This window comes from Penaeus vannamei, chromosome 12, assembly GCF_042767895.1.
Source record: "Penaeus vannamei isolate JL-2024 chromosome 12, ASM4276789v1, whole genome shotgun sequence".
NCBI classification, from domain to species: Eukaryota; Metazoa; Arthropoda; class Malacostraca; order Decapoda; family Penaeidae; genus Penaeus; species Penaeus vannamei.
In genome coordinates this window covers 26,709,845-26,719,844 of record NC_091560.1, presented here as the reverse complement: position 1 = coordinate 26,719,844, position 10,000 = coordinate 26,709,845, and the positions used below count along the sequence as shown (strand labels likewise).

At 35.1% G+C, this 10,000-nt stretch overlaps 2 protein-coding genes across 5 annotated transcripts in view; both read right to left on the bottom strand.

Annotated features, from left to right (window-relative positions):
• Nucleotides 1-10,000, bottom strand: part of Pcmt (Protein-L-isoaspartate (D-aspartate) O-methyltransferase) — a 14,422-nt gene that overhangs the window by 2,336 nt on the left and 2,086 nt on the right. Inside the window, exons 3-8 of one of the 4 annotated variants that reach the window (XM_070128034.1) lie at nt 9,999-10,000; nt 9,627-9,747; nt 9,084-9,247; nt 8,761-8,855; nt 8,380-8,417; nt 1-222 (exon numbers count right to left, since the gene is read on the bottom strand). The exon at nt 1-222 is cut by the window's left edge and continues 2,336 nt beyond it; the exon at nt 9,999-10,000 is cut by the window's right edge and continues 103 nt beyond it. In XM_070128034.1, the coding sequence (XP_069984135.1) occupies nt 8,402-8,417; nt 8,761-8,855; nt 9,084-9,247; nt 9,627-9,747; nt 9,999-10,000 (398 nt within the window). In that variant the 3' untranslated portion in view covers nt 1-222; nt 8,380-8,401. Of the gene's footprint in view, nt 295-4,258; nt 6,926-8,379; nt 8,418-8,760; nt 8,856-9,083; nt 9,248-9,626; nt 9,748-9,998 lie in introns of those variants that run through there. The other 3 variants (XM_070128036.1, XM_070128035.1, XM_070128033.1) reach the window with 3 other exon arrangements.
• LOC113808751 (uncharacterized) overlaps nt 2,739-10,000 on the bottom strand; it is a gene marked incomplete in the record, with an annotated part of 33,774 nt that continues 26,512 nt past the window's right edge. Inside the window, 1 exon segment of the mRNA XM_070128032.1 lies at nt 2,739-2,750.

Sequence of the window (10,000 nt, the reverse complement as noted above, 5' to 3'; positions counted from 1 at the left end):
AACTCACTGTGTCACATGTCCTGTTTCCTGATATTGGCATTTCAGTGGCAATTAATGGATGAAGACCAGGTAGTGGATGGGAGGCAGCATAACAAGGCGGAGGTGCGGGCGGAGGCATGGTGGGGTGGGCTGTGGCGGAGATGCAGGCAGAGGTGGCAACTAAAGTAGGGAGCAGCACCTGCGAGGAATTATGATTCAGCTGGCGTAACTCACAGCTCCCGTCTGTAGGGGGAGACAAATTGTGCGATGTACACTCCTGCCACACCTACGGTCCTCGGAGGTTAGTATCTCCACCTACAATACAGGGAGAGTTGGGGAGACATACAGAAAGCAATATAAGTACATTTCTATTGATTTACTCAATTTTGTCAGTTTCACAAATGTCAAGAAATCTCATAAAACATTCAAACTCTTTGAGAAAGAAAAACTTACTTCTTAATATTTCATGAAAAGTGACAAAATTATTGATCAAGTAGAATTACATAATATTCCCACTCAAAACTACCAAAATGATAATGTTAAGAGCAAGAGGTATAAATATGTACAGAGAGAGACAAGTAAAGGATCATAAATAGTGCAGAGTGACAAGCAAAAAAAAAAGTCAATTCAACATTATTCTTTTAACAAAATTTGAGCAATTTCTCTAATTCAAGTACACTGCAAATTTATCACTGCTTTAATCATTAGCAAAGAGCAAGAAATAACCAAAATCTTTCACACTTATCCTATCAAAGACAATTTTTGAGAGCATTTAGGAATAATACAGTCACTGGATACATGCACTGTCCGCTGTACTTTGTTTTGCAAACCTACATCAAACATAAATAGCTCTACAAGCATTCACAGTCACCAAGGAGTTAATTACGTAGCCTATGTGACGTCAACTAATTGCTCCATTCTCTGAATTTTCGAGATCCCCCCTAACACTATAAACCTTTTCAATATTATTATCATTACTGACTTTATGACTATTATATCATTCACAATGTTAACAATAATAAAAACAGAAAGGAAACATCCTTCCAAAAATCACAGAAAATGGTAAACAGCTGAGACCACGTAGGCCTAATAACTGACTCTTTGGCAGTAGGTGCTTGTGAAGACATCGATGTGTAAACAAAATAAACCTACTATGGTCACACACACACATGTATGCACATGCCATAGCCACAGTGATTTTAGTTTATCAATTTTGATTACACCTAGACAGCTCATAGGCTAGTCAGCAAGGAGCCAACTACTAGTTCTACCTGATTTCACCTGTACCCTTTTCCTTGATTTTCAGAAAGATCTTTTTTTTTATTGTTGATGATACTGATAACATTGAACTAGGCCCCATGTTAATAATAATAATACAAATAATAACAAAAATGATATTAATAACATCAAGAAAAAAAAAAATGTTTCCCCTGATCTAAAGAAATGGGGGCATCATGAGACCTGGTAAACCTACTAACTGTCTCCTGGTGACTAAGTGTTTTTGGAGCCATCTATATGAAAAAAAGAGAGCAATCTACATGGGGGAGGGGGGACTTACCTACCTACAGTAAGTAGTGCAATTACCCACCTCAAACTGGTTAATAAACAAGAAGGATTTAGCATACACAAACTCTCCTAGCATCAATGGGTTAATACGAAAAGATGACTTGACTATCTAACTTATTAACAAAAACGGTGAAGACTACTTGTCATTTAAGTCAAAAAATAAAAATAAATAAATAAATAATAATAATTTAAAAAATAATAATAATAAAACAAATCAACAGTTTAGAAATTAGCAAAATACAAATCAGACTGTCATAATTTCCCTACACAAGAAGGCACAACATATGTAAACAAAGTCAATACAATGCAAGGCTTGAAATTATGCAATTCATTATATACATCACAACAACGTATGAGAGCAAATGTCATTTTATCCTTTTTAACCACTCTCTCTTTCTCTCTCCCTCTCTCTCTCTTACTCTCACTCTCTTTTACTCTCTCTCTCTCTCTTACTCTCTCTCTCTCTCTTACTCTTTTTCTCTCTCTCTCTTTCTCTTTCTCTCTCTCTCTCTTTCTCTTTCTCTCTCTCTATGTAACCTTTTGTCTCAATAAACTTGTCAAAGTCAAAGTCAAAGTCACTCCCTTTCTCTTTCTCACTCCCTTTCTGTTTCTCACCCCCTTTCTCTTTCTCACTCCCTTTCTCTTTCTCACTCCCATTCTATTTCTCACTCCCTTTCTCTTTCTCTCTCCCTTTCTCTTTCTATTTCTCTTTCTCTTTCTCTCTCCCTTTCTTTTTCTCTCCCCCTTTCTCTTTCTCTCTCTCTTTCTCTTTCTCTCTCTCTCTCCCTTTCTCTTTCTCTCTCTCTCTCCCTTTCTCTTTCTCTCTCTCTCTCCCTTTCTCTTTCTCTCTCTCTCTCCCTTTCTCTTTCTCTCTCTCTCTCTCTCTCCCCTTCTCATTCTCTTTCTCTCACTCCCTTTCTCTTTCTCTCTCTCTCTCTCCCTTTCTCTTTCTCTCTCTCTCTCTTCCTTTCTCTTTCTCTCTCTCTCTCTCCCTTTCTCTTTCTCTCTCTCTCTCTCCCTTTCTCTTTCTCTCTCTCTCTCTCCCTTTCTCTTTCTTTCTCTCTCTCTCTCCCTTTCTCCTTCTCTCTCTCTCTCTCCCTTTCTCTTTCTCTCTCTCTCTCTCTCCCTTTCTCTTTCTCTCTCTCTCTCTCCCTTTCTCTTTCTCTCTCTCTCTCTCCCTTTCTCTTTCTCTCTCTCTCTCTCTCCCTTTCTCTTTCTCTCTCTCTCTCTCCCTTTCTCTTTCTCTCTCTCTCTCTCCCTTTCTCTTTCTCTCTCTCTCTCTCCCTTTCTCTTTCTCTCTCTCTCTCTCCCTTTCTCTTTCTCTCTCTCTCTCCCTTTCTCTTTCTCTCTCTCTCTCCCTTTCTCTTTCTCTTTCTCTCTCTCTCTCCCTTTCTCTTTCTCTCTCTCTCCCTTTCTCTTTCTCTCTCTCTCCCTTTCTCTTTCTCTCTCTCTCTCCCTTTCTCTTTCTCTCTCTCTCTCCCTTTCTCTTTCTCTCTCTCTCTCTCCCTTTCTCTTTCTCTCTCTCTCTCCCTTTCTCTTTCTCACTCTCTCTCCCTTTCTCTTTCTCTCTCTCTCTCCCTTTCTCTTTCTCTCTCTCTCTCCCTTTCTCTTTCTCTCTCTCTCCCTTTCTCTTTCTCTCTCTCTCCCTTTCTCTTTCTCTCTCCCTTTCTCTTTCTCTCTCTATCTCTTTCTCTCACTCTTGTTCACTCACTCTTTCTTTTTCCCTCTCTCTTTTGCTCTTTCTTGTTCTCTCTTTCTCTCTTACTCTGTGTGTGTGTGTGCGCACGCGTGCGTGCGTGCATAAGGTAGCAACCATCAACACAACTTGACTCCTGGGTGTGAGAGCCCTGGCACTTTGGTAGCACCTTTTGGTTCAGTAAGTTTTAGGTGCCAAGGGCCCCTGTGCTTCTAAACAGTTTTTGGTGTTTGCTGCCAATGATAAGTATAGATGTCTTAGTTTCAGAACTTCTCTCTGATTTTGACCATATTGCAATAAAATTATGGTTGTCTATGAAACCAAGGTGTACTTCATTAGGATACCCTGTCTTCCCTGAATTTAACATCCCCCAGAGAAGCTGCTCTGAACTGGAAACTAAGAGGATATAGCCAAGCAGTCCAGGAAAGGACAAAAAGATAAGGTACCTGAGCATCAACTGTAACAATCTTGTATATGCTGCCCACTAACACTTTGTCTGCATGAACTGTGACTAAACAATGACCTGTACACTGTCAAGGTTATGATGTTTGGTATAGAATACCTCTAAAACTGAGCATTACATAAAAAATATAACAACAAAAGCATTGCCAATATTATGGTTGCATCTTTGTTGGATGATAAAATGTAAGCTAATACGCACCAACTTCTTTTTTTTCAACCTCCTCTACAGATCTAGTTACATCATTTGTACTAAAGTCTCTGAATCATGAAGACATTTCATCCCACTAATTCCGAATGCAATGTGAACACCATTATGTCTTTTGTTTTTATATGGAGTCCATTTAAACATCTTGTATTTTTATTTTATTTCTTTTGTAAACAGTATAGACCAGATTATCTTAAAATCCATAGATAACAGAGCCAAAAATGTTGTTAAACAACTAATTAAATAAAACAAAATTACAGTTTAAAGAAAATAAAAGTGCTAGATGGCAAAGCTCATATAGCACTATAGGAAGATTCAATAGTGAAAAGGGTAAAGAGGAAACAAAATGATTACAATCATTCTTTTTTTCTTATCTTCAGGTCTATAAGACCCAGGTGTTTCAATGGTGTTCTACAGTTAAATAACCAATATAGTAATTGAATGATAACAGTTACTAAGGAACTGGTAAAAAAGAGAAAACAACAGGAAGACATATTTGCTGCCTATCAGTCGATGCTAAGACTTTAGAGTTTCTTTACAGTTGCCTATCACGATATATAACGTAAATGATAAACAGTATAGTCATGTACTGCTGTCCACATTTCCACGTGTGGTGTTTCAATGGTGTTCTACAGTTAAATAACCAATATAGTAATTGAATGATATCAGTTACTAAGGAACTGGTAAAAAAGAGAAAACAACAGGTATACATATTTGCTGCCTATCAGTCGATATTGAGACTGTGGAGTTTCTTTACAGTTACCTATCATGATATATGTAAATGATAAAAAGTAGTCATGTACTGCTGTCCACATCTCCACATGTGACATTTTACTGTATTTTGCATCATGCACCCACCTTTTGCAAATAAAATATTACATTTTCCATTTAATCAAAGGTTTATTGTCTATGGCAGCAAAGAACAATTATGAAATAACCATTTTGAGTAACAAGAAGTCTCGTGGGTGTTTGGGTGAGTAGACAGATAAGCAGGCAGTTAGACAAATATGAAATAGATAGATAGATATATATGAGATAGATGAATGTAGATATATATAATTGATAGATGAATATAAAAAGTTTGCATTAACTCATTTACAAGGATAAGTTTGGCAACAAATGCAAACCCTCTTGCTGTTTATTAATGTAATACATGCATATGCACTACACATATATAGTTCACACTATTACTATACATAAATTTATATATCACACCAGAAGATACAAGAAAAAATCGAGGGGGTTCACCAAATAACTGGCACTGTCCCAAAGGACTGCCCAATACTGATTTTTGTTTTATGTAAACAGGAATATCATTTTATAAATAATATTGCAAAGATAGTGCTGACAGAAAAGACTTTGAATAAACATTTATTATTCATCTTGTTCAGTTTTGAAAAAGACGTGTGTAAAAGTTTTAGAAGAATTAGGAGAGGCATAACTCCCACTGAACACCCCCTGGATCCAATACTGTAACTACTTTTAAACATTTTTTGAAAGCCTTACAGTATACACTACAATTAGAAATAACGTAGTTCTTAAACATTTTTTTGAAAACCTTACAGTATAAACTACAATTAGAAATAAAGGAGTACTCAAAATGTTTTCCCTTTGCTAATGTCACATTTTTTGTTCTGTGGCAAACTTGCTATTTAAAATTTGGTGCTAAGGTGGGTGCACATAAAATTTGTTTTACATGTACAATGAAAATATCAGATTTATATATACATTCATAACAGGATTTAATCAACAATATATTCCAATCAACCTATCAGATATGGTCAAGACTTTTGCCAAAAAATGTACAAAATAAGAAATTTTACAGCTTCAATGTATAAATTAGTATCAATACGTGACAACAAACTGTAAATTGTTTTTTTTAGGAATAATAAATAAGGAATAATAAATAAAGATAAAAAAAAATATTTAGTACTAAACAACAAGCACATTATTACTTGTCAAAATTACTTTGATTCAATAACAGTAAATGTGTGATAAAAATTCAAACTAATACTGTATCAAAAAATAAGATTTCAAAATAGCGACTATTTTGGTTTGTATAGATTTAGTTAAGTAAAAAAAATGTTTACGAGTACTTATGAATTGTGAGAATAATATATTTTTACTCTTAATTTGTATGAGAAATGGATGTTATTCTGCTCATATGAATAATATAATGTATGCTCTGTCTTTCGATCACACTGGATAAAAAGGTTACATGCACACACGCATGTGCACAAACACACACACGCAAATGCACATGCAATTACACACGCACACACACACATTCATATTCATATACTATCTAAAATCTAATTCAAAACTAAAAACCTCAAAAATTAAAAACTGTTACATCAACTATTCATTTTTTCCATATATAACAGCAACAACACATTGCCTCAACTTTAAAACATATATTGGAACCATTTTTCAGAAATTATGAATGAGAATGAATAACCTATAAGCTGAGTAATCTACATATACTGAATTTTATTTTGTGAAGCTCTTTCATATATTTGACTAATTCTGCCTATAAATGACCATTGTGAGTTACTCTTTGGTCTAATTTTGAATCAAAGCACTGAATTTCTAGGTGGACATTTTTTTTATTCTACAATAATCAATTTGAGAATTGAAAAATGAAACATTTAATTTCTTCATTAGCAAAGGTATCATAATTTCTATTCCCAAGTATTAGCACCCTTGTTCAAAATTATCATACTTTTTTGCTTGTCACTCATCTAGACTGAATTTATCACAAAAAAACTATGCTTTAAGAAAGAATAGAGGACTGTTATTGCAAAAGAAATCTAAAATAACATATCAATCCATATCTTACTTATCAAAAGGGTAACTTAACATCAGGTAAAGCACTAAATCAAAAACACTCCTTCTTGAAAAGGGATGAATGCTGTGCATAAGAACAGTCAACAGGTTAAAAAACCACATAGATATTTATCATAAGATACTGAATGTATTATATTGGGCATTCCCAGCCTGTCATTTCTTCTGGGCATCTGAAACATGAAAGATGGACACTTCTAATAAGTAAATAATCCAAATTCATGACATCAAAGGCACACTTGACAACACTACATCAAGAAAATGGTTTAGACATGAAAAGATAAGATCAAGTCAAAAGACAAACATGCTTATCTGCATTCACTGATTGCATACAGATAAATGACCAATCATCTTAAAAAAATCCTAAAACGGTTTTCTTTTTGCCATTTTTGATGTACACTGTTAGCACTTTTTGGTATTTGGCTTTCTAGGCTAAAATAAACAAATGTGTGAGAGCTATTGCCTCAAATGGCTATATGAAAATATCTGTAAAACGTCTATATATCAAGTTTATTGAGTAAATACCTTTACTCTTCAAAATAATTGAGATGTATGTAAGAGGAACTCCAAATACAATTTTCTAATTCTGCCTTCAATGCTTTGGACCTATGTATTAGTACTGTAAATACTGGGGGTAATACCTTCTCTATCATATTCATATACATTCTCAGCTTAGGCAGAAGAGGCAGAAAAGGAATTCACAGGTTAAACCTAAAACTATGACTATGTTTATAAGTAAGATGATCCCCTTTAACTCCTACGATCCGGATGACATTACAGTCCCGTCATGGTAAAATCTGGGTCAAGGGCCGGGTGACATGAACATGCCGTCATCAGGCTAAATTGCCACGAGCCGGATGATGCCAACTTTTTGTCATGAGCGAAAGCCAGGGTGACAGGAAAGACTCGCCATGAGTGATTAAACCTCTTTGAGTGTGATTTGATTCATTTGGCGCTTAGAGGGGGGCTTTATTCCCATCGATATACGAATGTGGAATGTAGCCTGTGTAAGAGTGCTGGTTCCAGGGAGGACACCATTTCCATGCTGCGCACTGTATTTCTGACTGCTATGACCGGAGGTGCAGGTTGTATTATGGAAAATTGAAAATTAAAAAAAAATGAGATATGTAACAAATAACCAAATGTTCCATTCTTTTTTTCTTACACTGAGTTCTTTACTATGGGGATAGATGACATGGATTGTGTGCAAGAAAAATAAGCTATTACCATCTGGATAAAGCAAATCAAAAGTCAAAAATGGACATTGGAAAATGGCAAAAAGGCAAAAAAAGTTTACACAAAATAACTTTACAAAGGGGATGCATAGAGTCTTGTCATGGCTCATGGGTGTTCGCACACACCTGGCTTACACATCACATGCCCGGGATGTTAGCTACTTATGTAACCCGCTGCTGTATTTTTGGCACCACAATTTCCAAGACACAAACGGATCCAACGGGTAAAGAACTAAATTGGCCAATTTAACTAGACATGAAAATGAAATTCTCAATGTTATCTTGCTAATATCAGTGTGCAGTTTTCTTGAAACCTACAACTTTTTTCTAACTATCCATTCATGTATTAATAAACAATTTTCCTCTGGTGAAAACTAATGCATCTTTCATACTTTTAGATTTAATGACCACGCACTATGCAGATTGTGCACTGAAACAGAAAAATGAAAAGGTCCCTTACTTTAATAAAAAAAATTTGCTATTGTTATGTGAACAAGGTAACATATCTTTTGTCTTTTCTTTAAGCAAATCTTTGTCTACATACTACAGCATGAATTTATGAATGAATATTTGCATTATTAAAGCCTTTACCATGATATTTAACAGCATAATTTACTTATATACTAAGGCATACACAGAAGAAAAAAGGTGATGAATGTGCCTTAAAAGTGACCATCTAGAAATAAGAGCACTAATCATCATTCTTCTCTGAATTTTCCCTTTCCCTTCGTTCCTTACGGATTAACACCTTAGTTCTCCATTTTCTCACTAACCTTCCAGGCCACTGATGATCCTTGTCAGTGAGAGGGACATAGATGACGCCCATGAGCACTTGTCGTTTTATGCTCCCATCAGGTAATTTATCAATCTGAAATTGTCATTCCAAAGACATAAAGATAGAAAAAACAGTAATAAGGAAGTGTTTTGATCAAATGATAACTAGTTTCTAAACATATAGTCAACAAGTTAATCAAGTTCATTCTACGATGAAGAGAAATAAGTGGACTGCATTTTGTATGGCTTGTCTTCTAGTTAATACTTTTTAAAACTGCTTCCTTAACTTTGACTTTGTCTATTTCAAGGGATTTCAACCTACCTGTTCTAGGTTCTGGTTTGCTCCTTCAGGGCCAACTGGTATGATAAGCCTTCCACCTGGGGCAAGCTGATCAACAAGTGCTTGAGGCAGTGTTGGAGCTGCAGCCCCAACATGAATAGCATTGTAAGGTGCTTCTTCCTTATGTCCTAGTCGACCATCACCAACTGAAACAAAATATTTAGCACAATATCACACAAACTGTATTTTAATGCCTATAAGTCTTATCAAACTGAAGACAGTAATATTTCTACTAATACAATAAAACTTTGGCATGCAGACAAATTCTTTTTGCAAAATGATGTATTCTTACTTGGAACTTTCTTAGATAGCAACCACTTTATACAATCAAATCCCTGGGTTACATATTATAACTTCAATAAGTGAAGCACAGTAGTTCAACCATATATACTCTTTTCAGCATTATATAATAAAGCACATATAAATTCTGTAAAAGTTAAAAGAAAAGAAAATACATAAAAGGTAAAGATATATCTAATCCTTTGCATGCACATCATCCCATTACATATTTGAAAAGACACTAACCAACAAGTTTTATTGTGCCTGATGACAGGAGGTCTGGACTATCCTTCTGAATGTTGTCTTGAGCAAATTTGACAAGCTCTGGTATGTGGTCAATACCTACAGCTTTACCAGTTTCACCAACCTACATGAATAGAGAAGCTTAGAATGAAAGCTCTATGGATTATTACAAAATATTAATAAGAATATGGGTGCAATGGAAAGATCTGATTCATATTTCACTTCCATTTATCAATTATTGCCTGTGAGTGGCATAATCCATCCTTTTTTTTTTACCCGAGGCATTACTTCTTAAAAGTAAAAAAAAGTTTCATTTTAAGGCTGAGAAAGATGAGGAGCATAGATAAAATAGAATATACACCAGCATTTTCTTACCA